The 22242-nt window shown below is 36.8% G+C and overlaps 1 protein-coding gene across 1 annotated transcript in view; it reads right to left on the reverse strand.

The window, feature by feature from the left end:
• Positions 1-22242, reverse strand: part of SLC15A5 (solute carrier family 15 member 5) — an 86163-nt gene that overhangs the window by 42420 nt on the left and 21501 nt on the right. Inside the window, exons 3-5 of the mRNA XM_043562194.1 lie at positions 22025-22194; positions 11599-11819; positions 7173-7359 (exon numbers count right to left, since the gene is read on the reverse strand). Coding sequence (XP_043418129.1) covers positions 7173-7359; positions 11599-11819; positions 22025-22194 — 578 coding nt within the window. The remainder of the gene's footprint in view (positions 1-7172; positions 7360-11598; positions 11820-22024; positions 22195-22242) is intronic.

Genomic DNA, 22242 nt, shown 5'->3' on the forward strand with positions numbered 1-22242 from the left:
GTTTTAGAATTTGAATTCTATGAGAATCTTCTATGATACCCTTCATCCTCACTAATTTAGGATCATTCAGAGAAAAAAACATCATGTCCGCCCCCTCACTACTCTTTTTTTGGTTATCTCCTTGTACTATGTAAAAAAGGTTATATTTTATTCAGAAAAGCTTATAACATTAGAGGCAATAGCTTAGACAAGATATTAGCAATTTTTTTCTCTAAAGGCTCAGTAATAAACATTTTAGATTTTGTGAGGCAAAGGGCAAAATTTTGGAGATACGTCTGCAACAAGAGATAGAATATGTTTCTACAAATTTTCTATTGATGAAATTCAAAATAATAATTCTTTTGGGGAGGTGATGGAATTTCACTTAATTGGTGTTTAGTTATCATTTCTTAGGGCACCTGGTGGCTTAGTCAGTTAAGCGTCTGACTCTTGATTTCAGCTCAGGTCACGATTTCATGGTTTGTGAGTTTGAGCCCTGCTTTGGGCTCTGTGTTGACAGCGTGAAGCCTGCTTGGGATCCTGTCTCTCTCTCTCTCTCTCTCTCTCTCTCTCTCTCTCTCTGCCCCTCCCCTGCTCTCTGTCTCTCTCTCACACAAAATAAATAAATAAACATTAAAATTTTTTTAAACGTTATTGTTTCTTTTCATGAGATGAATAGCAAATGTTCATCTGTGAAAATAATTCTTAGTTTGCAGGCAGTGTAAAAACAAATGGTGGGCCAGATTTGGCCCTGGATTAGTCATCAGCTTTTATTGTCTACTCTGGCCTGACGAGAAATTGGGGCAGTTTTCCCTGGGCTCCTGCTCCCTGTACACAGGCATGAAGCACGACAGAGTGGTCTTTTGGTCTCTTTCTCTGTCCTTGATACTCAAAGAGTAGTCTATGACCAGCAGCACTTGGTATTACTTGGGAACTTGCTAGACACACAGAATCTCCAGCTCCACCCTAGAAGGACTGAATCAGATCTGTGTTTAAATAAGAACCTCAGAGATGCCAGTACACATTAAATTTTGAGAAGTATGACTCTAGCATAAAGCACTATGAGACCTAATGTAGCAAAATCCAATGAAAGACGGTTCTCCAGACAATTTTGAGCAAAACACAAATATTTAACTCATTTACCCAGATATTTTAGGGCAAAGCATATTTTTACCTGAAGGATCTAGATAACTACATTTGCTTTTTATTTGCCACTGCTCTCTGATGCCAGTGAAAAATGACTTTCTTAAAATTCAAAACAAAGTTTGATTCTAACCTAAATTTAATCCATTCCATTTTATTCTTAACTTGTATGAGATCATAACTCGTCTGAAGCACAGTGCAGTTTATCAGAATGTACACATTTAAAACTTCTAGCAGATCTGTATTTACAAGATAAAGCACATGGTTCCAAAGGAGATATTATATTCAGATAAATAATGTATGTTTTAATATTGGCTGTGTGGTTGTAGACAAGTCCATAAGAGTCTTGAAGCTCTTATAGTTTATTCTATTATCCTGCCATGTAATAATTTTCCAAATTAGACAACAATGAAATAAAGGAAAGTCAGAATTTATTCAAACATTGCCATTTCACACTGAAGCAAAATCTAATACTAAAAAACAGATATGTTAAGTTTCTTCAGTTATTGGTTAAATTTACTGACTGAGGAAACTATGGGTGTTTTTTTATGGGTAGTCTGATATATGAGTCTCTGATATGTAACACAACTGTGTGTATGAAATTCTATTGAGCCTTGATCCATGATTTTGGCAAATTTCCAGAATAAGAAATTTGCTCATGTGAGGACATACTGGTGTCCATAAATCACTCTCACAGAGACAACTATAATTTTATTGTCATATGTATCTTTTGCCTTTGCAGAAGATATTACTTACCCACTGTAAGAATGGCATGTTTTTTACATTTATTGTTCCTATTACTGGTATGTTCCTATATTTGAATTGAGCTACTCATATTGTGTCTTTTGTTGCTCTGTAGACCACTGGAACTCAATTCAGGAGATTCAGCTTCAGTTTGTGTTTTAATTTCTAAGTATGGAGCAGGTAACTCATTATATAGAGATCAGATATACACATGTATCTATTAAGATATCAATTATCACTTCAGATGGTGTATTAGATGGTCTATGTTACCTCAAATATAATCTATTGTTGATGTCCACTCTAAAGGTAAGAACGTGAGAACATTAATGTGTGTTATTTTTTTTTTAGAGAGAGAGAGACAGAGCATGAGTGGGGGAGGGGCAGAGAGAGAGGGAGACACAGAATCTGAAGCAGGCTCCAGGCTCTGAGCTGTCAGCAGAGAGCCTGATGTGGAGCTCGAACTCATGAACCGTGAGATCATGACCTGGCCAAAGTCGGATGCTCAACTGACTGAGCCACCCATTTATGAAACAAATGAACAATCGAATGAATGAATTATTCAGGCTAGATATTTATACATTACTTCTTTTAGTATTTACAGTTCCTCTCATCAGGTATTTTCAATGAGTATGTACTGTGATTGTTTTGAAAAACATGCATCAGTTCTAAAACTACAACAACAAAAATGTGGTTATGCTAAAATAATCCTACTTTCAATGAAGGTGATTGGACCCCTGACTCAATTTTTTTTTAATTTTTTTTTCAACGTTTATTTATTTTTGGGACAGAGAGAGACAGAGCATGAACGGGCGAGGGGCAGAGAGAGAGGGAGACACAGAATCGGAAACAGGCTCCAGGCTCTGAGCCATCAGCCCAGAGCCTGATGCGGGGCTCGAACTCACAGACGGCGAGATCGTGACCTGGCTGAAGTCGGACGCTTAACCGACTGCGCCACCCAGGCGCCCCCTGACTCAATTTTTAATTTATCAAGCGCTTTGGCTCCAGTCAGAAAAGGAGTCTTTTATCACTGCTAACTATTAGAACAAGTAGAGTCACTGGTTATGTAAAAAGTGACCAAAACTTTGGCTGTCCCTACATCATAAAGGACTTGGAGTTAATTTGAATTTTCAAGTTTTTATTTTAAGGAGCAAGGTCTGGGAGATATTTGAATATACTTCATCCACATTTCAAATTAAATGTTATTTAAAAGCCAAGATAATTGCTACCTACTGTGTTGCACACTTCTGCTTTATGTAAGACTTAATAACAATCTTAATTAGGCTAATTTTAGTCAGATTAATACTTGTGTATGTCAGCACTAACTACTAAATACCACATACTGCAGGATTTTAATTAATGCTAAGGAAAGGAAATACTCACAGTGTAAACATTTTGAACTGAAAAAGGCTAAAATGAAGTATGTCCAATTATGACGAGGATAAATCACAATATCCCTGATTTTAGATTTTAGGTAAATTAAGGTTGACTTTTAAACAGATACATCTGCTCACATGTCGTGTTAGGAAGATACAGGGGAAGATATTAGGAAGATAAAACTCAGAGCATATCAAGCCTTTGCCTTTCACAGTTCCGGAAGGGTTGGCGATTTTTTTAATTGTTAGTACTATAATATACTTTTTGATGGCTGTAGGTGATAAACTCAAGACTGTCGTATCTTGAATCAGAAACCCTTCTTTCGTTGCATTGTTTATGAGCTAGATAGAGAAAGTAAGTTTATTTTTTTCCTTTATTAAATTTCTAGCTTGACCAACTGAGATTTCCCCATCCCTCACCCTTGTCCTGGGCTGTGATGATCCACGTCAAACATGAGGCATGTGCACTGTCTGTACCATCTGCCTCCTACAATAGGACAGTCCCTTCAAGGGGAATGACTGGATGTGGAAGAGAGTGCGGTATCTAAGCAGTAACTGCCTGTTGTAGTGATGAAAGGATTTTTTTCATTCATATCATAGCCTTAATTAGAAATAGCAGTAAGGATTCCAAATTAACAATGGTAATGTAACTACTATAATCTAGCAGTCATTTATAGCTCGTAAGTAGAATAATAATAATAATAATAATAATGCAATGGCCTTAGAATTAGAAGACTTGAATTCAAATGGAACTTACTTTCTTTGAGACTCTTGATTTATTAAATGACGGTTTATCATGAGGCTAAATGGGATATGTATAGGAAGTGCCTAGGTTCAAATTAGGAATTCATACATATTTGTTCACAATGGATGTACTTATATATTTCACTCACATTTTCAAGGAACTTGGGTTTAAAGTGAAAGGAAATTTTAATATTAAACTAACTCAGTTATGTACATTACCACAAAAAAATGTACCCAAGACTTGTGCTTGTATGTCCTGATAAAACTTGTTAATCTTCCATAATCATAAGCAGAAATATGGAGAACTTCAGCAAACATCTAGTTTTAAAAATGCATATCATCACACTTTTTTTATACTCCCATAGCAAAATATTATGCAAATAAATGAACAAGTATGTAAATGAACAAATGAATGGAGCCTGGCTTAGAAACAACTGAATTCAGTATGCTGTACTCAAAGGAACATATCTTAGTTGTTTTTTTTTTTTTTAATGAGTCTAGTTTTTCCTTTTTTCCCATCCAGCAAGTCTGCTACCAATCTTGAAGGGGAATATTTAGTTCATATACATGAGATATGTTAGATAACTCTGCCTAACTTTCCTCCATCAAAAAAAAACATACCCCTTTTAAAGAATAGACATGATTAAATATGCAAGAGTGGAGAATTGTCCAAGAGAAATTTGCTCATATTTAAAATGAATTTAAGATATCTTATTTTCAGGAAGGACGTCTAACGTAGTTCTTTCAGCCATGATGCATAGCATATTTTCCTAAAATGGCCCAATTTTTTTTTAATTAGTAATTAAGCATAATTTGGGAGCCCAGACTGGTTTTACGTTATACTAGACAAGACTGCCAAAGTTTTTGGCATTTTGCAATATAAATTTATCCCCATTTTGTCCTGTATTCATTCTGTTTTAATAGTGTACTTGCTGAAGGTATGTGCAATCTCTTGTTTCTTGTTTTATCTTGAAATAGTGTTGGGCATTCACTAAATATTGGTTTTGGAATTTCTACATTGGCAAACCAAAAAGCACTTTTTAAGATTTAAGGATTGTCAAAACCTATTAAGATGTATAGTTTGCCTAAACCTATTACAATAAATAATGTTGGGGTTAGCCTCTTAAGAACTAAATCAAAAAAAGGTTATTTGCTAAAGGCCTCTATAACTGGAGATAACAAAATAAACCAAGGTAAATTACAAATCTACCTTGACATGTGATCTGAAGTGATCTTGTCGATGGCTTTGGTAAATAACAGGAAGCGTGCTCCCTAAAAATAACTTCTACAAACAGAGAAACAGCCGAAAAATATAGTAACGGATTACTAAAAGGCTGCATGGTCTCCACCGATCTCTAAAGAGGAAGAATTATTAATAAAAATAGGTTAACCAAGAGAAGAGAATCTTCTACATGCCTGACCCTGAATAGTTCAATGGAGTTATTTCTTAAGTAGACACTAAAACATTAGGTTACCATCATATGATATTTCTTAAGAGTTTAAAGTGCCTTTGCTTTCTGTTTATGCCCACCAATTAGGCCTGTCCCCTACACATGATGATTCAATACTAGTTAACATTTATAGAACTTTCACTATGTGTCAGGATATGCTTCAGGCACTGATGTCATTCAGAGTGATTCTGAAAGTCTTCCAGAACAAAGGGACCCCAAATTTATGGAGGATATGCCCCTCAGTGAACGAAAGAAGTAAACTAGAGGACAAGAAAGGTTAAGTGGATTTTCAAGGTCGCCCACGTCTAGCTTAGCCACAGAGCACAGGCTGAGACCCAGATCTCCTGTTCTGGGGTTCAGCCTGGTTTTGCTGTACCAGTGCCTCTTCCTGTTTCTTTTTTTAAATTTTTTTTTTCAACGTTTATTTATTTTTTGGGACAGAGAGAGACAGAGCATGAACGGGGGAGGGGCACAGAGAGAGGGAGACACAGAATCGGAAGCAGGCTCCAGGCTCTGAGCCATCAGCCCAGAGCCCGACGCGGGGCTCGAACTCACGGACCGCGAGATCGTGACCTGGCTGAAGTCGGACGCTTAACCGACTGTGCCACCCAGGCGCCCCGCCTCTTCCTGTTTCATGGCAGTGCTTGAGGGACAGGAGCAAGGCAGAGGAGAGTGTGATCCGAACGGTCTTCATCTCCTTCTCTCCCACTGCAGTCAGAGAAATTTTGTTTTATGGTTCTACTGATTGTGTTCTGGGTAAGATAACCTAATTTTTTTGCACTTTAAAAAATGAGAGTAGAACTTTAGTGTTCTCACCATAACAACAAGAAAGCAGCAGTAATATGAGGTAAAGGATGAGTTAACTAACCTTATTGCGGTAAACGCTTTGCAATATATCGATGTATCAAATCATTACATTGCACACCTCAAATTTACACAATCTTATATGTCAAGTGAGCTGGAAGATCAATAAAACTGGAAAAAATGTTTGAAAATTATTGCTATATACCTTACTATTTGAATAAGTGTTATGAGAAGCTGTGAGTCAAAGTACTAATCTTTAGGAAATTTTGCTACTGGTTCACAGGCTAATGCCTCCCAAGTTCAGCCAGACATTATTTTTGGGTTTCATTACCTCGTGTTAATTTTTTAAAGCTTGTTTGTTAATTAATTAAATAATTTTAACTATTTAGTTTTGAGAGAGAGATTGAGAGAGAGACAGCATGAACGAGCATGAGTGGGGGAGGGGAATGAGAGAGGGAGACAGAAGACCCAAAGCAGGCTCTGTGCTGACAGTAGAGAGCCCAGTGCAGGGCTTGAACTCACAAACTGTGAGATCATGACCTGACCCAAAGTCAAGAGTTGAACACTTAACTGACTGAGCCACCCAGGCACCCCTTCCTGTGTTAAGTTTTAAAAACATAGTCAGCACTGATTTAGAAATAAAGACTGCCTCAATTGAGGAAAGATTGGCCATTCGGTGGTCTTGGAAGTTTCATCATGCCTTTATATCAGCTGTGTCCTCTGAGGAGGTATAAAAGGATGGGAAGAAAATGGGGCACTGATGTCCGCAGAGATACTTGAGAAGCTGCATGTTATGACTCTTGCATTCACTTTCCTCCCAATTTGTCAAAATCAGTCTCTACTCCACAACATATAGCTTCCTTAGACCTTAGCAGAGTGTTATTTATTTTACAAAGTTGCAAACAATTCACCTGAGATGGTCAGTTGTACTTACTAATGCATGCCAACAGAAATGATCCATCTCTCTTAGACGGAAAGAGGTAGGTACTGAAATACTCCATAAAAGGAGCCAGAATTAGTAGTGGGAGAATGCTGACAACATTCATTGCTGCAATTGGCAGGAGAAATCCATCCAAATTCAGGTTAGAATTCATGGTCTGCACATAATATCCTGAAGGAATCTGTATTTGAGGGGGAAAGGAACTGGCATCAAGATAGTGATTTAACTTTGCAGACAGCATCCTGCAGATGATGTCCTTGCCCCTTGCACATACTCTGGGGCAGATGAGCTGGATGTTCCCCAGATCTTCAATGTCCCAACTATGAGCTGAGAAAAGACAGTATGAGTTCTATTTAGTCTTTGGCAATACTACTGATTCTTTATGGAGGAAGCTTTTGTCCTTCAGTCTAACTTCTTACTTCTCCTATGGAGAGTGCTTAGGATGACACATAAGAAATCAAATGATGTATAAAAAATATATAATTTTGCATATAAACAAATAGACTTTTTTTCCCAAACAACAAACTAAAAACCAGTAGAAAGTATTAAGGATGTTTCTTTTTAACCTAATGAAAAAAATTGGGGGCTAGAAAAAAAATCCTTCAAATAGCATGTAGTTTGGTGACAAAATAGATAGGAATGATTTTTACTAAGAAGAGTGGCCCAGGGTAGAAACACAGCACTCGTAGCAGGTTGTCTTTGTGGGTTCCTTGGATTGGTTTCACTTCTACAATGAGAAGAGAACACAAAAAAAGAGAAAAAATATATACCTGTGTTTACACTCTCGTTTTAAACTAAGTATGTGACACTGGAGGACCACAAAGGGAGCTGCATGAAAAAGATCTGCATAATAAACTAGCAGATAAGAAATGAAAACACAAACAAAAACCCCCAAAAACCAAAAAGCAAAAACAAAGAAAACTTCTACCCCATCCCAAACACTCAGTGTAGTGTCCGAATTTCTTCATTTTTAAAATAACCCTGGGACACCTGGGTGGCTCAGTTGGTTAAGTGTCCGATTTCAGCTGGGGTCATGATCTCACGGTTCATGAGTTCGAGCCCCGCGTCGGACTCTGTGCTGGCAGCTCGGAGCCTGGAGCCTGCTTCGGATTCTGTGTCTCCCTCTCTCTCTGCCCCTCCCCTGCTCATGCTCTGTCTCTGTCTCTCTCTGAAAAATAAATAAACACTAAAAAAAAAATTTAAATAACCCTAATAATTTTCACTGAAAGCCTAACCCTAACTTGGAGCCTGTTCACATGTTCCAAACCTCTTGTTAATAAGCACAGTGTCGCAGGAAAGAGGGCGTCTCTTCACTTTTCTAGTTTGTGAACTTTGTTGCAATCACTCACTATTATCATTCATAGTGCATAGTATTTCTTTAATTCCCACTGGAACACAAAGCTGCTAAGTGGCTTGGAGAGGAAGTCACCCCAAATCTTGTCCTTAAGAAATGGATTCTCCAAACCTTTTTTTCTGGCCGTGCATTCACTGCAGTAAGAGTTCTGCCTTATCGCTGTATTGGGAGAACAGCACTACTCAAATACTCGAATGATAACTTCCTGTTTGAAACTTTCACTGACTCCTTCTCTGTTATCAGTTGCACTATTTCAGAGGGCAGAAGAGTCAGAGTCATAAGTGCAGCTGTTAACGAGCCCACCGCTTGTAAAATGAGCCTATTGCAACGTTAACTGCCTAAACCCAGGAATGGACCGTATTTTCAGGGACATTCTTTCTATCTCTATAAAATTTGTCCTGGTGATAATTTATCTTCCAATCTTTAATTTGACCTTTAGGATTATAAACAAAGATTGCTTTGGTTGAATTCAGATGGCAAGACTGAAGGGAAAAATTAGCTAGCTCTGCCCTAGTTTAATAAAATTATTAAGCACGTATCCCCCAATCAGAGGAAAATGAAAGATGTTTTTTAAAAAAAATGCTGGCAGCAGATCGGCTCTAAGACTGAAAGGCTCCCAGCATAACTTGGAAGTTTCTGTTACTGATTTCAAATGAGAATTATTGTTAATAGGAATAAAGTTATTATCGGCATGAATCACAGACACAGAAACCTGTTAACTTAATAATGTGGTGAATGTACTATTAATCTTTAGTGAAGCAATATTAATATATTGCCTAATTTAAGAAAAGGCTCCAGTGTCTTGAAAGCTTGAAATCATTTCTGCTTCTGCCTCAAGTTCTGAAATCATCCCCTTTTAAAATTTTAAATACTTTTATTTCATACAAGCCTCTGAGTATTCAGAAATAATTGCTGTCAATAGAGATTCATTTTCACCTTTGAGTGGCCAGTAATGTCAAATGGCAACATCATGAGCCTTAATATCAACATATTTTAAATGTATGTCTTGGAAGTGAAGGTCAATAATGGCTACTAAATTTAAAATATGGAATTTGAGGATGTTTTATTCTTGGTGCTTTGATCGCCTTTATGCTGGTGATTATTTCATCTGAAGGTAAAAATCTAATTTCAGCCTGTCCCATTGGAAGTTTCCTCTGCCTCCCTTGAGAAATACATTCTAAACTTTTTTGAAAAAACTTTCTGGCATAATATTACTGTGTATAATTTTGGCACCTGTACGTCTGTGTCAGGGATTTTTAACCCGGCTGCAAGGGAGGCATTGTGGGGAACAGCAAAGCGTGGTTGTTGATCCCAGCCCTGAGTTGAAATGCCATTTTTAGTAGGGTGACTGTAAGCAAGGTGGCAAGTTACTTAATGTCTCTGAGCCTCAGATTTAACATCATAATATCAGCCATCGTAAACTTGCTGTGGGAATTAAATGAGATACTATGATGTCATCTTTTAGGAGCTGTGACACATATAGGTGATCAATAACTGGGCCTCTAGATTTAGTAAGATAGTTAAAAGTTGGTTTATTGAAATATATGGTAATTTTTGTCAGATTAAAAAATTATGTCAGTTTGCAAAAAAGGCTTGAATTTAATAAAAAAAATCAAGTGTCGCTGCATTATGAAGATAAATTTGTGCTGATTGCATAGAAGGTTTGAGGCTAGCTATGGACCACTTAGTAATTTTGTACTTATTATTAATTTTATCATTTTAAGATGTATATGATATTAATGATCATTTATATTGGTAATATTTTTGTCTTTTTGTGCTAGTTCCTACTGTGGAGTCAGGAGGGAGGCTGAATCTACTAAATCAACTTAGCTTTCACGTATTGTTTACAGCAAGGGTTCTTGGGAAACTTTTTGCAAAGGGCCAGACAGAAAAAATTTCCACATACTGATTCTATTGAAACCACTGGACCCTGCTGCTTCATACATAAGGAGACATAGAATGGCTGTGTTCAAATAAAACTTTATTTATTGACCCTGAATCTTGAATTTGATAGAATTTTCATGAGCCATAAAATAGTTTTTTATTTTGATTTTTTTCAAGCATATGAAAATATAAAAACCATTTTATCTTGCATATAAAAAAATTTTATTTTGCAAAAAAAAAAAAAAAAGCGGTGGGCTGGGTTTGGCCTGCCGGCAGTAATTTGCTGACCCCTAGTCTATTAGAGCAAGCATTATACTAAGAGCCAGCAGGTAGATTTGTTTTTCCTTTCATAATTGTGTGACTTAGCCATCCCTTCCAAAAATCGCATAATTTTACTGAGCGTCAGTTTCTTCTTCAACAAACGAAGTAGTTGAATAAATTAGTCTCTAAGTTTCTTTTCAGCTCTATTGCTCTAGGATTTATGAATATAACTCAGATCATTACCCATTTAAATTTCAAGTTGTGGGCTGACAGCAAATATAGTCCTGAATTTCTTCAAAGACTTTATAATCATTTATATTTCTTCCTAAGAAAGTTAGTCTTTGACCATTATCACATGGGAATTATTTTTTATCACATATATTTATAAAAGGTACTTTGGCCTTGCTGTTTTTCCCTCTCATTTCTCCACCGCATAGGGACTGAATCACCGAGGAACTAAGGGTGGGTGGGGAAAGAATCACTTGTTCATTAGCACATGTACTTAAGAGTACAGTGGAGGTGGTACTTCAATCAGTCAAGTTAGCTACATGTGAGTACTGGCTTTTAAAGGTTTAATGAAGGAGGAAGGCAAAACTTTTGGTTAAAAAAAGGTGGGGGAATTGCCCATAGATTTCATTTTTTCATGCATTGCTCTTATGCCTTGTGACTATGCACTCCAAAATATTGTCCACAATTTCTGGAAGACATTTCTAGTTTTACATACTAGGTTCTCCTCAGGTATACCTCTGCCTGACCCCACTTGTCTCTTCAAATTAGAGCCTGTAATGATGAGAAGCATTTATGGGATAACTGCCTGACAAAGTATATGAGAAGAGCTTGTTGGGATGAAAATAGTTACTGGTAAGGTTCACATGCAATCATTTTATTGTTTTGGGGGCAATATTAATTACCCCTCCTTACCTGCATGATGCATATTCTGTAAAGGAGCTGAAAAATGAGGAGAGGGAGACAGGTGAAGAAAAATTTTGTATCTTCCACGTGAAGCTCACTGTAGCAACCACCATTTTTTTTCTTGGCGTGGTCTAACCAGCTGGTCACATCTCTGGCAAGACGGCAATATTGCAGACAGCATGTTTTCAGTGCATTAACAAACACCCCAAAGGTTGTCAGGAGGGAGTAGCCTGCAATGAATTTGAAATGTTATGTATTAGTAAAGGAATTGTTCTTCAATTTTCCAAGATGTCAATCAGAAAGATGACAATTGCAAGGATGAAGGGCAATAAAGTGAGCGAGAAGGTTTTAGCACCCAAGGGGCTGAATTCAAAGGGACAAGCTTCTGACAAGGGTTCTGGCATCCTGGTGACCAGCCCAAGGTGGTGCTTGACAGCTGATGTAAAAAATGAAAAAGGTAAGATCAATGGGAACATACTAAAAAGGGAAGAAAGGTGACAAAATAAAACACCAAAGTAAGAAATTCCACAATCTCTTAGAAGTCTAACTCATTAATGAATAAGACAACCAGAACTTTCTTTTACAGCCTTAACACAAAGAACTATTACTATTTTTTTAATATAAACTCTTATATAAATAATCCTCACTTGTCAGGTAGAGGGTGGTTTCTTATTTTGACATGGAAATGAAGCAAAATGTATCCTCTGCTTTGACTTTATCCTTGAATTTCAGATGTAAGGTTAAACTTTGAACCCTCCAAATGACTTTATACATGTTGATAGTGTCACTAAAAGTTCAGATTGGATTAGCTGGCTTTTGACTTTTCCAGTAGTTTCCTCTGGGTTTATATGGCTGTCACTTTGGCATCAGAAGCATTTTATTGCTTCAGATGTTAGCAGTCACTTACTGCTCGTGATTTGCAACCTCATTGTTGCTTTTTTTTTTTTTTATGATCTTTCAGATTCCACCTTTTCTTTGACTCCATTAGGACTTCCTGATACAAAACAGATAAGAGACTACTCCCCCTCCCTTCCGTTTAGTTAGCAATTCAGTGCGCCATCATAATTGTTACAATTTTTCATAGTACTCCCTTGACCAAATAAACCCTTCCACAAATTACATAGACACCAAACCATGGTTGAGGGATAAATGATATAATAAATGTAAAAATGTTTGAGTTTCTCCCAAGAAGGCCGCTGTAAAAACTCAGAGTATAGTTTGATTGTCATTTTGTTTATGTTCAAGTTTCCCACAATAAAATGCTAGATGAAATACATTCTAACCAAATTCATTTAAATGCCATAGAGTATTGGTTTTTATATTTAAATAAAGAATATTTATTAATATTTCTTTTTATGGTTATAGAGTGATTATATTGATTTGATCTCTTTTAAGAGTTGTAATAGACCTATTATGTCAGGCTTTGATTAATTGAGGAAGCTGGGGGCCTGGTAATTGAATATGGAACCTTTAACCTCTAAGTCACTGAATCAAATCCAGCCCAAATTGGTAGTGACCAAGAATGATTACAGCAGTGGCTCTTTGGTGGCCTCTGTGAAGTGTGTTGAGGTCAAGTGGAAGTATGTCGGAATAATTGCATCTCCTATGAGCTCATATCTGTAGTCACTATTGCCAGACACAGATGAAAGCCCAGGGACTGAGAGGGCCAAGGGGACAGAAGCACCTGTGAGTGGTTGTGTCTCTTAGGAAAGAACACGGACATCTTTTTATTATTGCAGGAAGAACTGCTCTATTATGAGACTTTCCTAGCTATTTCAATTAGTTGAGTTAAGATTTTAGTAAGACGAGAGCTGAGAATGTCTTGATGAACAGCCTGGAGACTGAATTTGAACAGTTCTGGGTGAGGAGGCTTAACTCCTTGACATTCCCTTGTGATCTCGCCTCTGTTGCTCATCAACCTGTTCTCTGCTCACCTTTTACAGAACAGTGCTGTGCAGATAGTAGGGTTATTACTGGCATTAATCCAACATGTTCTATGCTTTCAAATAGGCTTTATGATGAAATGATAACTATTCACAATAAGAAAGAGTATTTCCAAAAATATTCTCCCTAATTTTCTATTTTTTAAATTCAGGAAATTACATTAAATACGTTTTGAACTCATTATTCCTTTTTTGCTTAAGTAAGTCACTATTTGTTGCAAGATAAGCTTGCATGTGCTCTTAATGCATGGTAAGTTGATACCTGCAGTATTATTAAACAGTTAAATATCTTTATCATTTCTCTTTTTTTTCATTTTTAAGAGTTAGAGAGTGCAAGTGAGGGAAAGGCAGAAAAAGAGGGGAGCAGAGCATCTGAAGCAGGCTCTGTGATGACAGCAGCCCTCCCGATGTGGGGCTTGAACTCATGAACTACAAGATCATGACCTGAGCTGAAGTCGAATGGTCAACCGATTGAGCCACCCAGGTGCCCCGCATATTATTTCTAAGGAGAAGTAGTTTAGATTATTGCTTCTTAAACTAGTTGTGTTAAAAAAGGTTTTTAAAAAAAGTCTCAACTATTATGGTCAATACATTTTTAAAATATAATAAAATGGAATACCTAAAGAATAAAACAAAGACATATAAAATATAAATCCTGATATTTTTATTATTACATTCAACAGACATAAAATGTAACTTTCTGTAAATATTACTACATGTTTTCTCTCAGTGTCTATATTTATTTTGTTGCACTCCAGTAACAAACAGTTCATTGATCAGCACTTCTCCGCGGGCAAGGCTTTGAGTAGCACTGGCTTCAACTGAATACACGCTTTGAAAAATGAATTTATTTAAACAAGTAAAATTATATCTGATAGGGTGATATGAAACAACAAAAACAAAATGGTTAAGAACAAGAAATGACTGGGGCGCCCGGGTGGCTCAGTTGGTTAAGCATCTAACTTTGGCTCCGGTCATGATCTCACAGTTTGTGGGTTCGAGCCCCGCGTCGGTCTCTGCGCTGACAGCTCAGAGCCTGGAGCCCCCTTCGGATTCTGTGTCTCCCTCTCTCTCTGCCCCTCCCCTGCTCATGCTCTGTCTCTGTCTCAAAAATAAATAAAACATTAAAAAATTAAAAAAAAAAAAAGAACAAGAAATGATCGATAATGAATGAGGTCTAAAATTTTAGCTAGGCCAGCAAGGGCACATAATTGATTCCAAACAAATGTGAATGCAATAATTCATTCATTCAACATATTAAGTACCTACTATGTGCCCAGGGCTTTCATTCTTGAGAATATAGTGGTGAACAAGACTCACAAATCCGTCAGTTATCTTTCTGGTGGGGGAGACACTAACCAAGCAGTGAGTTCAATGATGAAACCAAAGTGGACTGATAAGACAGACACTCATTATGAGATACAGAGACAACCAAAAGAATGGAAATTTGAACTGAGGATTGAATGACTGGAAGTAGGGAAAAGACATGGAGGAAGCATATGCCAGGCATGTCATAGGGTCGAAATGAGCTGAGAGAGATTCAGGAATGGTACAGGTCGATGAGGCAATAGCTCAGTTAGTAAGAAGATTGGAAGGAAGTGAGGCCCAAGAGTTGGTCGGAGATCAGACTTTACAGGCTAAAGTATGGAGCTTGGAGTTTCCCCGCCTCAGTGTTATGGGAAAGCATTAAAAAATTTTATGCAGAGGAGAGATATTATAGGATGTGTACTTGGATAATACATTTTGGAAAACAAGAAGGGAAACTGAGAGAGGGCGAGAGGTAGTGGTGACTTGGATGTAGTGATAGCAAAGAAAAGAAGCAGACAGAATAGGATGCATGTTTGAACAACTGGCAGTATTTTCTGATGTGGGGGGAGTTTGAACAAAAGAGAAAATTTGAGGATGACTACTTATTTTTCTCCTAAAAAACTGGGTGTGGGTGACTTACACTGAGACAGAGAACACAAGAAAGGGGCTCGGTTGCAGTTGAATGAATCAGGAGTTGAATTTTGGTCAGGTTAAGTTTGAGAGGACCATTAAAAAACCAAGTTAAAATGTTGAACCTTGTCTTCAAGAAATGTACGAAAATCTCTTATCTTCTAATGACTTATTTTCTATTCATTTTTGAGGGCTCATATCTTTTTGTTTCTGTATTTGATTTTATTATTATCTATTTTTATTTTTTTTAAGTAAGCTTCATGCCCAGAGTGGAGCCCAACACAGGGCTTGAACTCACAACCCTGAGATCAAAACCTGAGCTGAGATCAACAGTCGGATGCTTAACCGACTGAGCCACCCAGGAGCCCCCTTTGTATTTTTATTTTGATGAGGTTTTGAGAGATAGCAATAAATGCATGGTCAATCTACAATTTGATTAGAAGCCTTATTTCTGAATTTCACAATACATATATATGAATGGAAAAGGGAGAGAAACTGTGTAGGAATGTATTAAATTGAAAAATAAAAGTTTTCCACCATAAAAAAAGGTCAAATAGAAGTTGGATATGTGAGTTTCAAGGTGAGGTCAATATGAACTTGAGTGTTTTGGTGTATAGTTGGCAATACAAGCTGTGGGATTAGCGATCACTTAAGAAAAGAGTGTGGGAAGACATGGGGTCCCTGGAATGAATCCTAGGGCTCCACATCAGTTAGAAGACTATCATGGGAGAAAAGTTAGCCAAGGCAATTGAGAAGGAGTAGATAAGGTACTATACAGGTTTTAAGTCAGAGGGAAAGAAGGCAGGGATGTAGCAAGCCTAAATTGATCAGCTGGACTAGGAGGGAGTCACAAGGTAGCTAGAGAACGCAAGGGAAGGAACTGTACAGCAATCTGTCTGCCCAAGGAGAGCAGTGGTTGTCCCATCAAACCATGGAGTTATCCCCGAACGTTAGGGATATCCTGTTGAAAACATCTACGTCTAGATATCACACCATCTTCTTGGATTCATCCATTAGACTTAATAGAAAATTCAAGCCTTCTGTACAAATAATTTTGGGTGTCGTGTAGACTCAGCTTTTTTAAAAAATCCATTGTCATTATAATTTTCAAATTGCTTTTCTGCACCAGGAGCAGAAATGGGAAGTTGAAAAAAAAAAAACTGGAATGAAAATACAATGGAGACTTCAAGCTCTGGTTCAAATGTGCATGGCAAACACACCAGGCGTGCACATTTTAAAATAAAACAGATGAGCTATTTTAAATGTTTTATTGCAAAACTTAAAGATTGTAGCTATTACTATTTAAAAAAAACTTTAGAAAGCAATTTTTCTATTCTTTGTACCTTTAAGTCCTTGGCTCTGATGTTCTGCTCCTCTGACCTTGATCTAATCATGAATATCTATGCTACTTAATTATAATAAAAAAAGCCTACATTGCACTCTGATGGTAGATGCACATTTTTTCTTCTTTGGTCACCTGCCAGTTCTCAAAATTATAGCAGTGGGAAGAAATGCAAATGAAGGCCGTGCTTGACAGCTAAACATAATGGAATGCATGGTCCACATTTGAAAAGTTACCTTAAAATAAAAGGTAGCATATAAAAAATCATTTCTTTAAGGTCACCTATGGCTTTGAATTACAGCTTTGAGGAATTTCCAATTTAGTCATCAGAGAAGAAGAAGCCAAAATAAGGATTATATACTTTTCTAAGAGGGAAGACAGAGTTTTACCACATCATAGTTGGGTGATCTTATAACTCGAAAATAGAAAACAAAACTAAAAACAACGAGGTATTCACTTTATAGAGTATTGTGTAAACTACCCGCGAACATTTTCTATTATACTTTTGGTTGCTGGTAATAAAATTTTTCCTTGTAAATTTCCAAAGAAGGGTTACTTTATCATATGTTAAAATGTGTAACATATGGACTACAAATAGATTGGCGGTGAACAGCTGATTATATGTATCTGTTCTTACTTGAAGAATTGCATTTCTTAATTCAAATAAGTATATTCTCAAATAAATCAGGGAGCAAATGGATGGATGGTGTATCGTTATTTAGAAAATTTTGAATCTAAAAATGTTATGTATATATAACATTTTAAAAATTGTAAAGATATGTATTCACAAAAATCCAGAAGTATTTGATAATTACACACTCCAAAAACGGCTAACATTGTCTTTCAATAAAACTCTATACTTTCCATTTTTCTCTTTTTTGCTATCTGGGGCTGACAAAGACTGTCTCTCAGACACCTTTTTTGCACATTGAACCCATTCCACAGACCATTAGGAGGATGTGCACTGCTTAGCTGTGATCCACAGACCATAGGACTCTGACAAACAGGGGCAGGGGCTTCTGTGTATGACATTTTCCATGCTCCCATATGTAGTATAATAAAGTGGGCTCCGGTCTGAGAAAAATAAGGCTTGGGTTCTGGTTCCACTTCAGCTATTTTCCACGAGGTCCTTGGTAAGTCATTTTATTTAATTATGCCTCAGTTTCTGCACTCAGTTTAATGATAACAGACACTGAACATTTACCATATTCCAAGCATTTATCAGACACGGGAATACCCAATTATAATCATAAGTAGATAGTTTCAAAATAATATAGTAGATAGGGGCGCCTGGGTGGCTCAGTCGTTATCCAACGTCCGCTCAGGTCGTGATCTCGAGGCCTGTGAGTTTGAGCCCCACGTCGGGCTGTGTGTTGACAGCTCAGAGCCTGGAGCCTGCTTCAGATTCTGTGTGTGTCTCTCTCTCTGACCCTCTGCCCACTCATGCTCTGTCTCTCTCTCAGTGTCAAAAATAAATAAACATTAGAAAAAATTTAAAAACAAAATAATATGATAGATAAAATGGTAAAGATACGAAGAGGTGCCGCTTCATATATTGCAGAGCAAAGCATCTGGAGTCTGAGCTATGAGAGGATACATGGTACATCACAGGTATGGGGGAGGGGAGGATGAAGTAACATTGGTGAATGTATTTAATTTTTAAAAATACAACTCACTGCATCATTCTTAGTGATAGCAGCTGTATAGACAACTATACAGTAAAAAAATGTTAGAAATTAAGGCCACAGTTAGACAAGATAGATAAATAGTCAGACTGACCAAAGGAACAGAATAGAAACTTCAGCAATGCAAGTGGCTGTATACAATGAAGGTGACATCTCAAATTAGTGGGGAAAATGTAGACTTTTAAATAAGTGAGGCTTGATAAATTGAGAGTTACAAAGAAAAGTGATAAAGTTGAGTTCACTCTTAAAACCTAGTTTAATATACTTTGAAATGGGTCAGAGATACAAAGGTAAAAAAAAAAGAATATGAAAACTGAAATAAAACATGAGAGCATTTCTTTATAATCTGAAAGTAAGGAAAACTTTTCCAACATGATTCAAAATATAGAAGCAATTAGGGAGAAGATTGATAAATTTTGTTATAAACATAACCACTCCCCCCAAAGAAAAGACAAAACAGACTTAAAAATCTTGTGCATGGAAAATAACACAAGAATGAAAGTTAAAAGATATTTGATAAATGGGGAATAATATTTATAACTTTTATCATATATGAAGAGTTAACATCTCCACTATAGAAAAATCTTCTAAAAAATCAAAAGTGCACAATCCTATAGGAAAAAAATGGACTAGATGTATGAAAAGATAGTTGACTGAAAGAAATACAAATTATTCTAAGCATTGAAAAGACGTTGGTTCAACTTTTCTCATAATAAAGGAAATGTCAATTAAGACTTTAGTGAGATACCATTTTCCACACTCAAATTGGTAAAAATTCAAGAGTTTGACATTACTCTGTTGTAGAGACTGTGGGGAAATGGGCATTCTCATGCATTTTGGTGGAAACACATATGGTACAACCACTATGGAAGGGAATTTGCCAAAAAATAGCAAAATTGTATGTAAATTTACTTTTTTGGCTTAACAGTCCTTCTAAGTTAAGCTAGGGAAAAAATGCAAAGAGAGGATTGCATCAAGCTATTCATTAGATTCTACTTAACAGCAAAAGCAAAAAAAAGAAACCAAAAACAACCCAATGTCCGTCAACATGAGATTGGTAAAATAAACAATGGCTTACTACACCATGGAGTGCCAGGCAGCTATAAAAAGGAATGGGGCATATTTTCATATACAATTATGACACGATCCCTAGGTCATATTAACTAAGAAATCAGGTGAGAAAAGTGAGTAGTAATACACTACTGCTTATATAAAGAGGGGAAAATACATACATGGAGATATACACACACATATAAAATTTTAATATTTTCCCTTATTGCAAAAATGGAGGATAATTCTTTTAAAATGTGTAAACAGGGGCACCTGGGTGGCTCAGTTGGTTAAGCATGAGACTTTGGCTTAGGTCATTATCTCATGGCTCATGGGTTTGAGCCCCGTGTTGGGCTCCGTGCTGACAGCTCAGAGCCTGGAGCCTGCTTCGGATTCTGTGTCTTCCTCTCTCTCTGCCCCTCCCCTGCTCCTGCTCTGTCTCTGTCTCTCAAAAATAAATACAAAAACATTAAAAAAAATTTTTTAAATGTAAACAAACACCTAAGGGAATAGGAAGGGATATAGGAATATAAATAGACCTTGTTTTGTACATGAATTTAAGATACATGAAACTATTTCCATGACTTAAAACAAAATTAAATTTTAAAAATATGTCTAAGTATGAAGAAAAATGGAACAAATACAGTTAATTGTGTATAAAGTTAGTGACATAACCAGATGGAGAGAAACTATAATAAGTAACTTTAAAAATAATAATTTTGGTGTACATTCCTAGGGTTTATAACAAAGAAAAAAACCTGCAAGAGTATTGAAACTGTTCTCAACAACCATACTGGTGGTGGTAGTGTCAGTCTAAGATTACCAAGGGGGCACCTGGGTGGCTCAGTTGGTTGAGCATCTGACTTCAGCTCAGGTCATGATCTCACCATTTGTCAGTCTGAACCCTGTGTCAGGCTCTGCGCTGACAGCTTGGAGCCTGGTGCCTCCCTTTGGATTCTCCCTTTCCCTCTCTCTGTCCTTTGGATTCTCCCTTTCCCTCTCTCTGTCCTTCCCCTTCTCTCTCTCTCCCCCTCTCTCTCTCTGTCTCTCTCTGTCTCTCTCTCAGAATAAATAAATAAACTTAAAAATAAATACAACTAACAGATCACCTATGGAAGATATTGAAGCTCAACTCATTAATTTGAAAGTCTAAAAATAGAGGAAAAAATTGAACATTTGCTTTCTTTTTCTTATATAAACTGTACTTATGCATAATTAGTTAGTGAGGAGACATTTCTCTTTATAAAATTATTTCAGCTAATAAAGGAGGAAACAGAATATCACCACCTTGCAACCTACAGTGGAGTATGGACTTGAGCAGAAATTTTCAGTGGGGACTGTTACTGCAAAAGCAGAGGTAATCAGACATCACGCCTCTTGGCCAAAGTACATAACACCATCTATGAAGGAATTTTGCCCCCACTTCCAAATCTTAATGTGATCAAGCATCTAGGTCTTTCAGACAATTTACAGGAAATAAGAAGGAGAAACGTCTGTGACATGTGGATGTAATGAGAGAAATCGAGACTATGAGAAATGCTCCGTGGAATGTTTAGATTTCTTTAATAAATTGAAAAGAGACAGAAATGAAAGAGGAAGAGACAAATGAAAGGGGAATATAGTAGATTTAAGGAACGTATTTGCCATTTGGAATATACAAACCTTATTTGGATTTGATTTGAACAAAACAAAATATAAACAAATTTTTAAAATGGAAACAGAGGGGTTCCTGGGGCTCAGTTGGTTAAGCGTCCAACTTCGGCTCAGCTCATGATCTCAAAGTTGTCAAGTTCAAGTCCCGCATAGGCTCTGTGCTGACAGCTCAGAGCCTGGAGTCTGCTTCTGATTCTGTCTCTCTCTCTCTCTCTCTCTCTCTCTCTCTCTCTCTCTGTCTCTCTGCTCTTCCCCTGCTGTGTTCTGATTCTCTCTCTATCAAAAATAATTAAAAACATTTTAAAAGATGAAAAATAAATAAAAATTAAAAAATGACAACAGAGATTTTTAATAGTGACCAGATATTCAATGGTGTTAAATTCTGTGTGTCTTTCATTGTGTGTGTATGTAATAATGACATCGTGAATATTTTTTAAAGTATGTAATTTACACACATATGCACAAATGAAATGCTATAATGTTTCATTATTGCTTCAAAATTACCAGGAGGGATGGGGAAAAGAGTGAGCGGAGTTGATAATAATTGAAGCTGAGAGCTCGATAGAGTGGTTACATGATTTTTTTCTACTTTTGTTTATGTTTAAAAATAACCCATTAGTAAACCTTTTTTAGCAAGGCAAAAAAAGTAAAAGAAATTAGAGATTGTTGATATTCTTGGAGACTTTGTTGCTCTCAAGTGTAGTAATTGGTAGAATCTACAAATTCTGTGGTTGAAGGAGAAGTTACCGGGGATCAAAGAGGAAGAAATGAGTCGAGAAAACCATGAAAACCAAAAAAATTAATGTAGAATGTGGTTTACTTACATTTTTCTGGCTGATGAATCAGGTTACAGTGCATCATATGAAGAGTTATCATAGCCATAAGTGTAGACATAGAAGGAATGAGTAAAACCAGGGTCCAGGCCCCTGAGTGCTGAATGTAAGATATTCCCAGAAAGACAATGGTTGCTTTCAGGTTCATGATCCAACAAAACCTGGGGTGCACAGATGGAATTAAGAATACCATTCAGTTACCTCAGACA

The sequence above is a fragment of the Prionailurus bengalensis genome, chromosome B4, assembly GCF_016509475.1.
Source record: "Prionailurus bengalensis isolate Pbe53 chromosome B4, Fcat_Pben_1.1_paternal_pri, whole genome shotgun sequence".
NCBI classification, from domain to species: domain Eukaryota; kingdom Metazoa; phylum Chordata; class Mammalia; order Carnivora; family Felidae; genus Prionailurus; species Prionailurus bengalensis.